At 41.5% G+C, this 18,109-nt stretch overlaps 1 protein-coding gene across 1 annotated transcript; it reads right to left on the minus strand.

Moving 5' to 3' along the window:
* Positions 1 to 8,850: 8,850 nt before the first annotated feature.
* Positions 8,851 to 17,544, minus strand: GYPC (glycophorin C (Gerbich blood group); the record flags this gene model as incomplete). The annotated part of the gene is made up of 3 exons (XM_081024335.1): positions 8,851 to 9,841; positions 13,413 to 13,463; positions 17,481 to 17,544. The coding sequence occupies 3 exons, from the start codon at positions 17,542 to 17,544 to the stop codon at positions 9,645 to 9,647; spliced, it is 312 nt and encodes a 103-aa protein (XP_080880461.1). The 3' UTR covers positions 8,851 to 9,644.
* Between the last annotated feature and the right edge of the window lie 565 nt (positions 17,545 to 18,109).

Raw genomic sequence — 18,109 nt, forward strand, 5'->3', positions numbered from 1 at the left:
AATGAAGGGCCATCTGTGGCTTTTGGAATGGAATCATTATTTTCTTTTGTACTTTGAATATATCTGTTCCTGCAGCCACTTCAGCTACCACCAAAATAGTGCCACTCAAAAACCTTGGACAAATGTTCTTAATGATATAATTAACTCATAATAGCAAACTTGGTTTTATCTTCCACTTTGGAAATGGTTTTGAATAGAGAATACAGTTGCAGTATATTTGGGCTCTTAATCACAGAAATAGCTTTTTCGATTAAACATGAAGAGAGGTTAAAACAACAACATAGCTTCCTTCTGCCAAGTGTATGTTAGCATGTGTGTGTTTGTAATACTTCTTCTTTGTTTTGCATATAGACATTGTTTATTTGCTGTGCTTGGGAACAGGTTCCCCTCCTTTTATTCGTGCTTTTCATCCACAAACTGCTGCTTGGAAGTAGAGCAAGTAAAAGTTTTCTTGAGTCAAGACTCAAAAATTATTTACTACTTCATTTAAATCTGGGATAGGCAGGTGTTGCAGATTGGATGCACCCATGAAGCAGTTTTATTCCCCCTCTACAAACCATTTTTTTAAAAAAAAGAAATCTACTGATCACTAACTTAACTTTGAAGAGAAAAACCTCCTCTCCCTAAAAAAAAACAACAACAGTTGGAGGGGAGAGATCTTCCGTTTAGTGATAATACCTCTTGCTATGTTTCATATGTAATGCTCTGACCAATGGCTAGAACTTTCTGATGGTAGGAGCTATTCAATAGTAGAACAGACTACATCAGAAGGTGGCAGACTTTACTTCATTGGATGTTTTTATATAGAGGTTGGATGGCCATCTGTCAAGGATTCTTTATCTGTGATTCCTGCATTGCAGGGGGTTGAACCAGATTATCTTTCGGATTCCTTACAACCCTGTGATTCTATGAATCTCCTCCTCAAGCATCTCCTACACCATATCCCACATTGTTTAGATGTTCCTTTGATCTTCCTGAGACACTGAGTGGGGCACAAGTGGCTGTAGAAGAAAGAGAATGGGAACTTTCATTTCAATAATTTCTGTCCACTTATATTAAAGTTTCACTGAAACCTGTGGCTTATAGTTTGGGGTATGAGACCATAGATCAAGTTATGTGGGTGCAGAAGGTATCATCATTCTGTGGTTTAAAGGTGATAGAAGGTAGCAGAGCAAACCACTGCGAGTCAGAATAGGCAGAACTGAGCAAACAAGGAAGTGGCAGAACTAGAAGATAACCCACCTGCTCAACCTATTCATGGGAGACAAAGCTTTTACATCATTCATTTCTCCCTTCCAAATGCATTACGCATGCATTAAAAAAGTTCTTAACCATTCTTTTTTCTTGATGGAAACAACTTTTAATAATAATAAATAGATTTTTTTGATTTGCAGGAAACAATGAAAATAGAAGCTCCTGAGTTCACAGTATCTTACCTCATCATTATTGTGAGTGAAGCATCACTACGGCAACCCTTCTTAGTGAAATAACAGCTCTTGTTTGGTAGATATGATATGTGTGTCTTCTATTGTACCTAGTGGTGGCATGGCACCCACACAGGAAAGTAGAAGAGAAGGCACCTATTCTTTCAAGGTAGCCATCAGTCCCCGCCCACCCAGTTTCATTTTCTTCAGCTTTTGCAACTTTAGAAGCTGGATGGAATTTTCAGAAGTCTGTTTTTCTTTGTGCAGTGATATGGTGTGTGGGTCTGTTTTTTCAACTAATTAGCCAGCAAGGACAGATGAAATTGTTTTAACATTGCTCAGTGAAAGGGGAATTTGTCTTTGTGTTTATAAGAGGTTTTGCTCTATTGGGAAAAGGCTTACAGGTGCCACTGCAAGCATGCATCTCTCTGTATGTACGTACATATACCTGTTCTGTATGAGTTCTCTGCTCCAGCCCCTCCCCAGTTGCCAGGAACCAGATCTATAGTTATAATGTAGAGATCTATTATAGAGATAATAGAGAACACGAGGTATTACATCCCTAAGATTGAGAAAGATGGGCTGTTGTCTAAAAGGGTAGGATTAATCCTATCAGCTCCAGAGTGAGATGCAAAATAATGATGGCCACAAATACAAAGCAGGCATTCTCATTATCTGGCATTCATGCTCTGAACAGTGGCCTATGAGAATGCAACTAGAGGCTTCATGCATTCAAGTGTGGGTGCTATGAGCCAATGAAATGGCAGTGTCAGCATCTGTTTCTACACTGCCTCTAGTCCGTGCTATATAAAATAGTAAGGTAAACACTCCCTTGCCCTCAAGGTCAGAATTTAATACACATACACACACCAAAAGAAAGAGGGAAGTTGGAAAGAAGAACTTTGATACATTCTGAGTGGCAACAACATACCAAGATGGCCAGAAATCCAGACAGCTTCATGGAGATGGTCTCTTATGCATGGCCCTCCAAGTCCCAATCTCATCTCTCTAATCTTCTCCTTGGGCAGCAAAATGTCTTAGACCAGTACTGAGTAGAAGCCAAAACATCTCTTGTGATTTACACTGGAGGAGAGGAGATCAAAGCGCTTTTTGCAATTGTCTTGGCTTATGAATGAGGAGTGGCATGGTAATGTGTGTGTGTCCATGTGTTCAGGGGTGATACTGAAGGCCAGATGTAAGCCTTTTTGAGAGGGGTAGATGCACCCCCTGAGCTTCTTGATGTCTATCTCTAGTTTACATTATCAATTTTTCTTCTGTTAAAGCTTATGGGGGATATCCAGCAATCAGACTCACAGCAGCCCCATTGAAATCAGTGGAGTTACTTAACTCAATACTATTGATTTCAACAGATCTCCTCTGAGTTTGACTTAGCAGGATAGCGTCCTGTAAATTTATGGTTAGCAAAGAAAACCAGACCAGAAACACACTCTTCTGCCGCCTAGAATGTGTTCTTTGTAGCATATGTTAGTTACTTTGAGTTTTTACAGTTACAGAATAATTTTATATCAGCACATGAATAACAGATGGTGCCCTTTAATACAAGCACTGATGAGGGCAGTCATGATGATTTAGCAGCACAGAGAACATTTGAATTTCAGATATACTTACAAATAACTGCTTATATTCCTCTCCAGAATTGACAAGTTCATTTGGCAAAGGTTGATTAAAGAAAATAAACAACTTGAACATACTGTTAAAGGTTGGTCACCTTACTTATTGGCTTCTCTAATAGGCATTTTCTATTAATAGTTATTAAATGTGCAAGAGCCTTGCTCTCTTTTTCATCTGGCCACCCAGGATCATAGAATTGTAGTATTAGATGGGATCCTGAGGGTCATCTAGTCCAACGCCCTGCAATGCAGGAAACTTTCACCCAATGTGGGACTCGAACCCAAAACTCCGAGATTAAGAGTTTCATGCTCTACCAAGTGAGATATCCCAGTGGATAGATTAGGTGTTTGCATAAATGACAAAGTGGAACAAAGCTGGAAGGCTCTGTCCTGCAGGGCTTAGCTAAATCACACAAGGAGGCTCATTAAATCACCCTTCTTCAGTTTGTCAGCATCAGTTCAAATGCCTTTTCAAAGACCACCTGGCTTGGAGAAGGAATGATCATCACTGTCCCCTGTGAACCAGTGTTATAACCAGCTTTGCAAGAGATTGTTGGGTTTTTAATTAATTAATTAATTAATTAATTAATTAATATTACTAAATATTAAGTGTGCAAATGTTCTGCTTTCCTAGCTCCTCTCCACTTTCCCCCTTTACTAAAACAGTATTTATTCTGCCCAGTGAACCTTGTATTTTGGGGCAGTATACAAATGCAATAATAATAATAATAATAATAATAATAATAATAATAATAATAGTAACAGCAACTCATTGAAAACAAACAAACAAACAAACAAACAGCCTCATTATTAAAAATTTGAAACCAGACTGCAGATGGGGTGATTGAGAGTATAATCTAGCCCGAGGTGTCTGCATGTCTTCATAGAGATGAGTACACTAATCTCAAATGACAGGTTGTTGGAATGGTCTGAGTGATGCTTGGAAATATATTGTTAAAGCGGAGCGAAAGTGCCCACAATAATATAAATCAAATCCAGGTTCAGCAATCAAAGGTGACAGAATGCAAGTAATGACAGCATTTCTTTGCACTGATGTGATGACAGGATGGCATTTAAGGTATGCCCATCTTCTGCTTCTGGCAGCCTTACAGCTCCTTGATGAAACTATGAATGTACATAATGTGATAAATACCATTAAGCGGCTCTGAAAAGTGATTCCTGGTTATCTCCTGGTTATAAACAGAATCATTTCGGAAGCAATGCTGGGGGATACAATGCAGAAGGCTTGCCAACAAATAATGCTTCAGATAAACTCCTCTGCTATTTAGTTCCAAAGCGATTCTGTTTCTAGTGGGGTGTGTGTTTGTGTGTGTGCTAATTCATTAACTAAATCTCTTTGAATAACATTTCTGCCACTTAGGTGCCCAAGGAGATTCTACATTCACACACAGCTATTAAAAATTACGATAAGAATCCAACTATATTGAGAATAAGATTTTAAAATGTTTCAAAGATACTGTGATCATATGGCAGTCCTGAACATAGGAAGTCATGTTACAGGAAGATGGGGCCACTGACACCGGCTCCAAAGGGATAATAACAGGTTTAGTGGCAGAAAAGGCTCAGCGCTTGTTTTCCAGGAGCTTGTGTCTGATGGCAATGGGCAAATGGATTGGAACAGACGCAAGGAGAATATGTGTTAACAGTTGGATGTGCCTCTGATTTGCTCTTTAGATTGAACAAACTGTGTGAACCGTTTGGAGCTGTTGTCTCCTGTTGTGAGGGGAAAGCAAAGGCCAAGCCCTCGCGGCTGTGTGAGGAGTTCCAGCATCTTGCTGCTGCAGATTTGGGGCCTTTAGAAGCACATCGGAGGTGAGATGAACTGTTCTGTGCCACAAGTATCTTACCAGTCAGTGCCTGATGATTCACTTTCTGGGGGGGGGGGGGAAATCTTGATGTGGCATCAAAGGATCATAGCATCTGAGTTTGGGTGTGCATCTATTGCTACGGCACCACACACAAGCATTTGCCCTACTTTGGGGCCAGTAGGCATCTTGTTGGGTGTTAAGTTTCTTTGTCTGCTCTGCAGAGAGTCCTCACGTAGTGCTTGTGCAGGCATGCTTTGCAAAACAGTGAAATTCCTTTTACCCACACGGACATGCCAGCTGTCCCTTCCTTGCGTTACCAAGACTATAAAATACCTTTTGGTGAGCTTTTGATGTTTTTGGCCTCCTTAGCTTGGAAGTGCCTGAGTCAGTTCTCAAGCTCTGTGTTTAAGTTTCAGTTCTGCATTGTAAGCAGCAGGTTGCTGAAGACTTTCTTTCTTGGGAAGTATCTTGCATCTTTTTGCATGTGCATCCTCTGGGCGGCCTCCACTTTGTGACAAGTCTCTTAGATTCGGCATCCTGCTACCTCTTAAACCTCCCTGCCTGTACAGAACCTCACATCAGCTAAAACAGCCTTGCAACTCTCTAGGGCCCCTTTTGCCTCTTGAGCAATCAATCTTTTGTCCAGAAAAGATTGCTCATTATCTATATGCCTGTCAAATAAGTAGCAAACAAATAGAGGTTATAATCACACCAGGAAGGGGGACTGCTTTTTGGTAGCGGATGGCTTAGAGAGTCTGAGGTGCTTACCTGACCTCCTAGCAGGTGGGTTGCTGTTATTGACCAAGAGTGGAAGGGACAAGATGGTGGACTCACTGGCAGGAACACCAGGCTGGGTCTGCTGACCTCACTGCTGCCTCACCCCTGTTCTTTCTGGTAAGCCGCAGTGACTCACCTGCTGGGAAGTCAAGTAAGCACCTCCATCCCACCATAGTCCTTCCTTCCACTGTTTTTGCTGCTGCAAATGTGCTGCCACTTAGAAACTGCATTTCTAGACATGGGTCACCTATGTGTGCCCATGGGTGCCAGTGTGTCCCCCAATGCTTCTTAGGGCTCCTGGGAGTGATTTCAGTAAATACCCCTTCAAAAATCCACAATGCAGAAGGTGCTTTTGCTTTTCTTGCTCAGTACCTGTTTCAGACTCTTCCACATTAAGAGATAAGCCTGTCTCTTCCCATGCAGCAAAAAGAGAAGGTAGGATTCTGAGATGATGGAAGAGGCTGTAGGTGGGGAAATACCATTTCTGAATGCTCCCCTACACAAATACATTCCTGCAAGTAAAAAGCTAACACATCAGGGAGAAAGTTTCTAGCCCAATCTGCTCCATTTTGTGTTTGTTTTCTGTTTGCAGGGAGTTCTTTAGTTGCAGAAACATTCATTAATGTGACCATTGCCAGCAGTATAAAGTGCTAGAGAACATTACTACTGTGTTCTGCTGCCTCAGCCTTATACCCTATCCGGGGTCCTTTGAATTAAAACAAAAACAGAACAATTAAAGAGAATGCCAGGAAAGAATCACACAGCTCTGAAGCTGGATTTCACAAAGAACTGGGGATATCCAATGCTCTGAATTCACAAAGAGGTTTGGCTTATTTCAAAACAAACACAAAAATGAATAGGTTTCCAATGCTCATTTTCCGTGCACAAAGAAACCTGATGTCAGAACCTCTGACATCAGGTTTCGTTGTTCACTGAAAATGAACACTAGAGAAACAACCCATTTGAACAAAAATCCAACCAGACTGCTTTAGGTATACAAATTAGTCCATGCTAGTACCTAGACATTCAATTATAATATTCCCCAAAGTTGCAAACATCTGGACTGGACCCTTAGTGCTCGCTTGCACAACTTCATGCATCCTGTTTTGAGTTCAGCAGCTGCAGGATAAGGGAAGAGGTTAAGCAACAGGAGACTTTTCATCTTCCTAAAAATCAATTAGGTGTTTTCTGTTGAGGAGTATTCAGCCACCGAACGAGTCTGTGTGCCATGCAAATAAAGACAAGTTTACTTTTGTTACATACAACACAGCACACTGACTCAAGTGACTTAAAGTCAAGTATTCAGGATAATTGTAGTGGCATTCTGCATATAAACCAGGATCTGAGTTCAGTGGAGATAAATGTAGCCATTTGGCTCCAAACACATACCCTCCATCATTTATCCAATGAAAATAGTGACATCCTGTTTAATACTACTACTCCTAATAAGAAGAGAAAAAGAAAAGAAAGCAATAGAAACTAAGTAATTGTGTATGTGTTTTAATAACTAAAATTGCTAAATAGCAATGGGGGAGGGGGAAGAGCCATTGCACTTTGATTGTTTCTTTGGTTAGAGGAATACTGTCAACAAAACAGGAAAGCAAATAAATATAAAATAAACTGATAACTTGTTGTTGTTGTGTTTAGTCGTTTAGTGGTGTCCGACTCTTCGTGACCCCATGGACCAGAGCACGCCAAGCACTCCTGTCTTCCACTGCCTCCCGCAGTTTGGTCAAACTGATAACTTGGGTGGGATCAAAAGTTAATTTTCTTTGAGACATAATACCAATTTTGAATCAGATTTGCATATTGGGTAAAATAGTCATAGGCTTAGCTAGCACATTTTGGGCCACCTCATATTGCCAGGAGCCTCCTTATGGTTGCCAATGGAAAGATGGAAATCTGGAGTGTGGGAACTAAAATCTGGATTAAAAGAATATAGGACTGGAACAAGGCTTGTTCCCCTAAGGCAGTGTATGTATGGAATATTCTACTCTATTGTGACCAAATGATGGTTGGTTTCCTGAATGGTGCTTAGTAGCACAATTCAGAAAGAATTTAGGTGATGTGTTTTCAGCTGTATAAGTGGCATTTGACTGCTTTCTCTCTTCACAGCCATAGCAAGATTGCAGTTCACCATAGTTCCATATGCATGCTCAGTGTGCACTTTGAAGATATTCCAGACCTGTTACAGTTTTATAATTTGGCTCTCTATAATGAATTTGGAACCTTCAAGTAAAAATTGCTGTTTTCACTAGCTCATTTATTTCCTTCTCACTTTCCCCAAGTCTCTTGTAACATGAAGAGTCATTCCATGGTTTACTTTCTGGTCCAAGGAGGATACTTTCATGTTGGAACTCTCTGCCATGTAAAGCCTACATCATGACTGAAACATGTAGCCACATGGCTTTTTCTGGTCACATGTAGCTTTTTCACATCAGTAATGAATACTCCCATGAAATCTAGTACTGCCATAAGGAATCATTATAGGTTTAGGAGGATTCATGTGGGAAGCCATGCTAAACATTTTCAAGTGAGGCAAGGAGAAGTAGCCTCCAATGGGAGGGTGAGTAGAGATTGAATGAATGATTGAATTGTGGTGGTGGAGAGTTATGGGGGCCCTTAATGACAACTCCAAACCATGGTACCCCTTTACTTTTGGGAGTTAAGGGGCATACCACAAAATGTAAGTAGGGACTCCCCCATGGCCCCTCTAAAATTTGGCCACCAGAATAAACCATTTCTTTCTCTTTAATAAGAATTGTGGTTGTGGGTTGTTGTCAAGCACATGGCAGGTGATCATATGTGGCTTGTGGACTTGGAGTCGTATAGACCTGAGGGCATACAGTACTCTCTTAACCTTAGAGCCAGCCTACAAAAACACATAGACCAGGTGTGGGGAAACTTTGGCCCTCCAGGTATTGTTGAGCTAGAACTCACATCATCCTTGCTGGGGCATGTGGGAGTTGTAGTTCTGCAACATCTGGAGGGTCCCACCTGGTATAGATTGTAGACTCTAAGTTTGATTTAGGCTGTGGCCATGGTTGCAACTTACCCATTTTGTTCATTTGAACTAGGAAGAATGGCTCAGGACAAAGGACTCCCATGTCATAGTGTCTGTCTGTACAGTTCCCTCTTCTGCAGCGCCTTCTGTGTTATGGCAGAAGTCCTTCAAGAAACGCAGAGAACTAAGCAGGTGGAGCCAGTTTAATACAGGCAAATATAAAATCTCAGAAGAGCAGTGAAAGAGCAGCTCAAGGGCAACTCTTCTTAAACAACAACAACAACTATAAGTCAACACAGGCGCCAAGCAAACCAATTTACACTCCCACCACAGAGTCTTATTATGACACCACACTAGCTATCTGGAAATAAAATCCTTCATTTTAAAAATTTCCTCTGTGTTTTCTTTGCATTTTCTGTCAGATCCTGGTTGCTGTTGTTTTTTAGTCTTCTCAAAACAAATATACACATATATATTCACACTGGCAAGCTTACGCATGTTAAGAAAAACCAAGTATCTGGATACAATATATGTGTTCAAAGTAGTGCTTGTGCCAAGATCCTCTGTTTTATACATCGCAACGTTTGTTGGGTTGCAGCTTAAAATTCACTTTCAGGTGCTGTATCAGTGTGGGATGGATCAACGAACCTATGAGGATGCTTTCAGTTGGTACCTGCTATTTTTTGCCAAATGTCAAGGTTTGACATTTGATGCTATTATCTGTTATCAGTTAATCACTCATCCTGAGTTTTTTTTTGTTTCTCTTGATCTGATATTGAACTGAGTTGTGCTGTTAAAATCAAATAAACAGCCATGGATCTGGCATTGCTTCTTCTTGGGGGCAAGCAGCAATATTTCAATTAGTCCCCTTGTTCTCCTCTGTGCAATTGCTGTATCCTGGTGCTTTTTGATGTCTCTGATCGATTCCCTTGGGAAGGAGAGAATGACTAAGTATGACTCAGTGGGGCTGCCTTTGCTCTCAGATGAAATATTCTTTCCGGCTCTCATCCATGGCTTCTTGAAGGGTAGGGTCATTTTTCAAAGCGGCATCTGCGCTTTCGGCAAATTCGGTTCCCTTTGCTTCGTTGGTGTGGTAGGTGCCCTTGTGCCGGTACATGTATCTCAGCATCACTACCAAGAGGCAAATCAAGACAAAAGCCACAGCTGCAATGACACCTATGGGGAGGAAGAAACATTTGAATGTTCCCTTTCATTAATGATTTCAAATAGCTGAAGGTTTTTTGTTTTTGTTTTGCATAGATGGATGCTTCTGCTGAAGCCTTCAAAGAGAAAGCATTCATAAACAGCAACACATCAGAAAGCAGCTTTGACATTGTGATGATGAAGACTGGATTAAGGAAAAAATATAAGCAATACAAAACAAAAACAAGAAACAACAAGATCACACCCCCCCCCCCATATTTACATTTTGGTAGACTTGTTGCTGCACCCATGTTGGCAGCTGCTTGAGACTTTCAAATCTTGACAGTGCTTCCATCTCCCATGGTTTTATGTATGTAAGATTCTGAGCCAACCTTGGTATGGGCCACAGATTTTTTGTATAGATTATATGATTCTATGCTACTTAATTCCTGCTCCATTTCTGCCACAGACTCTCTCCATTGCTCCTAACCAAGCTTAAGTCTGAACCAGGAGTATGAATAGTTTATATTGGAATTGGCAAAAAAATTAATTCCTCAAGCAATAATTCTAGCATGGTCTCCCCCTCTCTTCTCATTTCATTTTCTACAGTCCACCCAACCAGTCTGAACCAGGACTTTAGTTTTACTCATTGTTTGTTCTGCAGATCTGGGTCTGAGCTTAGACAGTTAGTCTTTCAAGCTTGGCTTACCACAAACATTTGACTCTGAAGCTATCAGCATACCTGGGATCCTGAAGCAACCCCACAATGGTTACGGTATGGGTATGGGAAATCACTTTACCTGTGCAAAGTACACTCAAGTCTGAAGCATTAAGAAACCCTCAGAGCTTTTGCTGCCTGATTCCAGGAATCAAAGTTACTGCTATGAAAAAGAAAATTGCCCCTGTAAAGATGTTGCCTCTGGTATAATAATGTGACTCCAATAGGGAATTCATCAATTTTTAAGGCCCGTGATGGACTCTCAAAGCACAATAGGCTATAATGCTCTTTAGATGTTGTACAGTATTAATAAGCCTCAGGGACTCAGCACAATTCAATTTTCCTCCTAGTAACTTGTAGGAAGCTGAAATTAAAGTTACAGGAGATGGAACCTAAGGGAAATACAGCAGAACTTCACTAATTTCCACTAATGACGGGGAATCCACCTGGTGAATTACTGAAATTAGCAAGTACAGCAAGGAAGTGGGCAAACACAATAGAAATAAAGAAGGCCCAAATAATACATCTTAACATTTAAGAAGCTTCTTTGGGGAGAAATAGTAATTCAAGCGAACAACTTGAATTAGTACGACAATGTGCTAATGGGACTGTAGCAAAATTGCTGTAACAAGTTTCTGTCATGGTAGCTCTCATCAGTTGAAAAGCCTAGAGAGGGAATGTTCTTCTTACCACCAGTTGATAATCTAAAATGGTTTTGTATGTGCACAGATAAACTTGCAGAGAGACAGTGAAGTTCCGTGAGTGGGGAGAAAAAGAGGAGGCCTCACACAGCAAGGTTTTGGGACAGTATCATCTGGAATCCCATGACTTCAGATGCCCTGGGCTCTCGCAGATTTTAAAATGAGAGGTGGGAATGTGAGGATACCCACAAGGCAGAGCAGCCCCATGTGAGGCTGCTGTCTATAGTCTATATAGTAATCAAAGTATGGTACTGTACAACCAACAGGGATTGCATTCAGCTCCAGTGAGGAACCTTCTGCACATCCACATTTCTTAAGAGGCAATGGGTGATTTATGAGATGCCACTCTGAGCTCTGCCCCACACCCTCCTCAAACAGTTCTGGAAGATTAGGGGAATCTCCAGAACAGAATTAGGGAGTGCATAGAGGAGGAGAGTGGTAGGAAGTCCCATTGTGCAGGTGGGAATCCTTGCGCTGATGGGATGCTTGCTTAGCACAGTGCACTAGATACAAGTCTTTGAGAAGCATTAAAGCACTCCCTTCATACTGGTCTGAATAGCTAGTGGGTTAAACTGTGTTCCTGAATCAAGTTTTTGGCCTGTTTAATCTCAGTTATTGCTTTTCACCTCTTCATTTGTCTTGCCTGCAAAATCATTAATATTATTATTTCTTGTTGTTTAGTCATTTAGTCGTGTCCAAATCTTCATGATCCCATGGACCAAAGCACACCAGGCATTCCTGTCTTCCACAATATTATTATTATTATTATTGCCTGCTAAATCATTAATATTATTCTTATTAATAATAATAATAAAATCAGAATTAGAGTAAAGGTAAAGGTAATGGGACCCCTGATCATTAGGTCTAGTCGTGGCCGACTCTGGGGTTGCGGCGCTCACCTCACTTTATTGGCCAAGGGAGCCGGCGTACAGCTTCCGGGTCATGTGGCCAGCATGACTAAGCCGCTTCTGGCGAACCTGAGCAGCACACAGAAATGCCGTTTACCTTCCCGCCAGAGCGGTACCTATTTATCTACTTGCACTTGACGTGCTTTCAAACTGCTAGGTTGAAATTAGGAATTAGAGTAGACCCACTTAAATAAATTTATTTGAATTGGTCATGTCAGTTGATGGATCTGAGTAGGGTTTATTTGGATACAGCCCCTATTTTTCATCTTCTATACCCTCATTTTACAGGGTTTATCTGTTTAGTCCTTTGTGTGTGGGGGGGGTGTCAAAGTGCTCAGTTTAGCACTAAGGGGATTGTTCCATCAGTGCAAGGATTTCTGCCTGCCCAACTGAGCAATCTTTCATTTCTTTCCCCCGCACTGTTCTGAGGGTTCTCCTGACCCACCAAAGTGGATTTAGAGAAGGCAAGAGGGGTGCATAAGGCGGGGGGGGGGGAGAGCCCTATTGCACTAGTGGAAGTCCTTGTGTTGGTTTCTGCTAACAGAAAGAACTAGTTGAATCCTACTATTATCTGTGTATGGTTTTCTCTAGACTTTAGCACTCTACCTGGGACTGTGCAGTCCAGACCTACTTTCTCTCTGTGATGCTGCATTTAAAATAATAATAATAATTTATGAAATGATATTAAATACCTCCTGATGTAAACATACAATGGCTTTACTTCCTGTCTCCCCCCCCCCTCACAACTAGGAAGCCTTCCGGGTACATATGCCTGCTACACCCCTGGGCTGCTTACCCCATCCATGCAAGCACCAAACATATTTTCTGCCAATTCTCTCTGCACTTCCAGTGCCGTGCTCCAACCTGCTTTCAGCAGGTCTGTGGTAGTTTCAGCAAGGTTGTAATTGTAAGCCAGACTTTTAGAAATCTGGAGCCTTGCCTTTTTGTATAAATGTCTTACATACAGAGAGTGCACATTTTGTTGTACCCTCCCCATAATATTCCACCCTCCCCAAGGAAGCCGTCATTGCATGTGCTAGAAAGTCTGTTGTATAGCAGCTTTATGGATGTCTTTTCAGGTTCGGCCTGAATGGTTTATCACATTTTCACAGACTATTAACAGAGACATATTGCATCACACCATTGATTTTTCAACAGAAAAGCTGAGTAGGTGTATATTATAATACTTATTTTTTCTGGGCATAGGCAGAGAGTCCCGTTTTGTTTCTTCTGTTCTGTGAAATACAGCCTTTGTTCAAGCAAGATTGTGTTCTTACCTCCGATGACTGCAATATCAGCTGCAGTCGGAGAGCTTCCAATATTTGCAGCTAGAAATAGAATATACAAAATCTAATTAGACAGGAGATCTCGGGTGATAAATAACTACAGCTACTGCACTGAATGGAGCAGCATTCTGTTCTTTTTTTAAGCATTCCATTCGTTTTCTTCCCATGAAACCAAGAATGTGAAGGATCTGGACTGCAAAGGGCAGAAATTAGAATCATCAAATTGTAGCATTGGAAAGGGACCTTGAGGTTGATCTGGTCCAACCTTTTGCAATGCAGGAATCTCAACTAAATCAAAAAGAAGAAGCCTAATTCAAGCACTGGGGATGCCCCATGCTATACACACTAAGGATGAGAAACCTGAGACCCTCCAGATGCTGTTGCACTACGACTCCCATCACTGCTGACTCCAACATCAGAGGGCCAAAGGTTTTCCATCCCTGCTGTACACACTGAAAATATATCACTAGCACACTTGTGTAGTAGCTCTGCAGCTCAAGGAATATTTTCTGTCAACGTTTCTGAGTGAAAATTCAAAAAACATAAGCATTTCCTCCCTCATTTTCCCTCACAAGCACAAAATCCATGAAAGAAACGTGTATGTGCTAAATCAAATGGCAGAAGATGTGTCAATGACACCTTGATCATGTTTGGGACTCAGACTGATGGATTATGCATGATCCTGGTTTGTCTTTCACTTTGTGTACTTGACATACTTTACATTGTTTTGAGTCTTGCCTGTTAGATTCTAGAGGCTTGGAGCCTAACCTGTAGGAGTAAGAGAAAACCCTATTCCATGTCCCCACCTAGTAGTAGACAAGAATGGTTTCCCCTGCAGAGCTCAAAAGTTGGGCAAGCTGGTATAGTAAGTAGTGCTCCTTCAAGCATCAGTTTAGGATTTTATAAGCCGCCATCAATGTTATGTATGTATAATGTTGTTGTTGTTGTTGTTGTTGTTGTTGTTGTTGTTGTTGTTGTTGTTATTGTAGTATCCATCTTTAGTTTGGAATTTTTCTCTTGAGTTATAAAAAGAACATAAATAATGAAGTGATCTTTCAAAAAAATCACACAGTAGGAGGCTGCTTTTGTAATGGGCCCAAGACTTATTCAACTGGCAAATCTGTCCCTGGCCTGTACCATTTCATACCACAGGTGGGGACTCACACGCCTGCATGTTTCTTCATAAAACTCATTGAAAATGGGGAAATGAGGCTTGACTAGGACATTTATTTCTATTTTCTATGTGCAGAGTTGTTGTTTTAAGAGAATCATTCAGTAGTGTGAATGCCCCCCCCCCCCCCAGTTTCAACACATACAGCCCATCCACAGTTGTACCATTTCAGTAAGAGCAAAAGTCTGTCTCAAAAATGAAGGCTGGGTGTTTACTACAATTGACTGCTGCAGAAGGAACAACAAAGATGGATTTCTAGGTCATTTGTCATAAACAGGTGCAGTTTTTGTGAAGTGGCACTTGCTTACCACAGGGCTGAATTTGGCTTCTGGAACTCCAATTACATTCTCTACTGGATTATAACAATGCCAGAATTAGATAAAACCCTACATTGGTGTGTGTGCTTTAAAAAAAGAATCTAAGAAAAGGAATTGGTTTGAGAGAGTTATGAGAGGTTGAAAAAAGTAGGCATGAAATCTCAAGTTTAATTATAGCCCTCACTTTAAATAAGAAAAATTCAGACTAATAAAAGGCAGGAAAAAGGTGGTGGGGGAGCATTTTTCAGGAAGAAAGGAAACTTCAGACAACTCCCTTTTTCTTTCCCATTATCTTACAAGATACTTAATGCATCAGCAAACTGAGAGGCTCTTATTTCCCTAGTTCCGATACCCTGCCCTTTTCTCTTTCTATCTGCTGTAATGGCTATAATCTTGCATTGAAGTTGTATATAAATAAACGGGACCAGAGTGCATAGGTCGGAGACTGCAGCTACCACAGCTACACACAAATAGCACAACTCTAATTTAAACACCTTGAACCAAGTGCAGTAAGCTTTCGTAGAGCAATTCCAGACTGCTGCTGATTTTGGGTGGGATTCAATCACATACTGGCACATTTAGGTTGTGTAATTAATGTTGATTGGGAGGTCTTTTCCAACAAACTCACTCCCCCCCAAAGATCAGACCTTTTAGAATAAGAAATGTGACAGGGCAATGCACCTGCACTTGCTTTGATGCAACACCATACAGTGGTACCTCGGGTTAAGAACTTAATTCGTTCCAGAGGTCCATTCTTAACCGGAAACTGTTCTTAACCTGAGGTACCACTTTAGCTAATGGGGCCTCCCACTGCCGCGCAATTTCTGTTCTCATCCTGAAGCAAAGAACTTAACCCGAAGTACTAGGTATTTCTGGGTTAGCAGAGTCTGTAACCTGAAGCGTCTGTAACCTGAAGCATCTGTAACCCAAGGTACCACTGTATAGAGTTCATACAAACAAATAGAATGAATGCTCCTCAACAGCCGTTTTTTAATCTCCCCACAAACCAACCTGAATGAATGTTCGTTCCACAGGCTGTCTGGAAGCACACCATGGTTTTATTACTGTTGCCAGTGATGGGTTGAATTTTATTTTATTTATTTTTTTTGTGGGGGGGAAAGCCTGGAAGAGGGAGCTTTTGCAAGACACCCTCAATACCTCTTCCTTCAGTGAGTTCATGCTTTTGTTACAGTTGTTGCCAGCCTTTTTCTTGCCAGACAGAGCCAATGAGCAAGAATGCAGTGGCAGTTATTCCTCCTCCTTTTCACTTCCACTTATGTTTACTTGCTCATCCCTGCTTGGCCAGAGTCAAGTGAACAAGCTACCCTCAAATGGGGAAGAGGAGGAGCAGGTCCAAGGGGGCTCTTGTCAGTGGGCTTCCTGCTGGGATATGGGCTCTCAACAGGTGCATGACCATGATGCTGGCCAGGTTTTCATTCTCCCCATGCCAAAGTGATGGATTTTGTTGGGAAAACCATCCTCCCACTTTGCAACTCAGCACCTATTTTCAGGTGTGTGTGGATTATTACTATGTAAAATGGTGGCCACTCTTGATGCCTGAGCAGCCTCTGGACTGCAACAGGTTGGGAGGAGGCGTTTAACTCTCTATCGCGATGTCACAGTCTTGACAACAACAACAAAACCTCTACTATTTCCATTTCAAGGAAATCTCTCACTGGTGCCCTTGAAATGCAAATAGCAATTTCAAGAGAGGCAATTTTGTTTGCAGTGGGAGAATGATTGAGATTTCCCCTCTCCACCATCCCAAGACTCCTAACTACATAACAAAAAGGGAGGCACATTAATTGTGTTCCTGCTACTACCACTGTCTAGTTTGGCCCACAGATTACACTGGGCACGTGGAAAGGAACTGCTTTGTCCTGTGTGAGGAATTGGCAGTTCTCAGCAATGTGACCCAACCCCTAAGAAGCTCCAGTTCTAAATCTTAAAAGCTTGTGCCCGCTCTGCAATAAGATCTGCCAGTACAGACTACACTGCAGAAGAAAAGGGGTTGGAGGAAAAAACAGGACAGGGATCACATTCTGTATTTCTGGCTATAAAATTATAAACCACACAGCTTCTGCAATTGTGTCCATCCTCCCTGCTTTTAGTGTGTATGTTTTTTTCTCTTGCCAACACCTGTCATTCATTGATTTGCCATATAGATTTAAATCTCAGGCTAGAGGCCAAGGAGTACAAGAAAAGATTGCTAAAGGTCACTTGACTTGTTACATTTTGGGTGCTCACTGAAAAATAAAGTGTGTGACAAATGCATGCATCATGCAGGTACAATTATTTGGAACACAGGAAGCTGCCTTAAACCGAGTCAGACCATTGTCCTAACTAGCTCAGTATTGTCTATGTTGACTGGCAACAGTTCTCCAAGATTTCAGGCAGGGGTCTCTTCCAGGCCCATGGCTGTAGCCAGGATTTTTATTAGTGGGGGGAAGAACTGAACTATCTGTGATGCGATTGGTCAGTTAGCTAAGTATTTTTATTTATTCACTTGATCTGGGTGTGTGCAGATGCCACCCTCTGCTGCCCTCTGGCTGTGCCCATGTCCAGACTTACCTGGGGATGCCAGGCATTGGGACCTTTTGCATGAGCTATGCACTTCTCCATATTGGGGAGTCATGATTGACTGCAAGTTTGTATTTAAAGTACATTTGGAGACAAGCCCAGAATCGCCCCAACATAGTGTGTGAAGTCATCTAGGGTGGACTTTCCCCAGCCTGATATTCTCGCATAATTTCTAACCATTGGCCATGCTTGCTGGGGTTGATGGGAGCTGGGGAAGGCTGGCCTAAGGGTGCATGAATCAAGAGAGAGAGCGCTTGCAAAATCCATTTTCTAATAAAAGGATTCTGTTCAAACTGCATATTGAACAGTTAAACCGTTACCCATTATCTAGTTGAATACTTGCTGCCAACTCTGGTGCCCCACTGGAGTTGGCATCCACTTTTCTGAAGGGGTCATCAGAGCAAATTCATCAATCTGACACTCTCTCTGCTGAAAAACCCATCACCGCCTTCCACGAGATGGTGAAACTCATCAACGCCGCTCTTTGAAAATTAAGGAACAGTTTCTCATCTGTCAATCTGGACAGGAGATAGAATAATTTGGCCTCCATTTATATGCTAAATTATTACAAGGATAATAATGGTGGGTTGGGGAGGGGGAAATATAACAACCACACTGAT

Source organism: Podarcis pityusensis, assembly GCF_964106645.2.
Source record: "Podarcis pityusensis genome assembly, contig: HAP1_SCAFFOLD_467, whole genome shotgun sequence".
Classification (NCBI taxonomy): domain Eukaryota; kingdom Metazoa; phylum Chordata; class Lepidosauria; order Squamata; family Lacertidae; genus Podarcis; species Podarcis pityusensis.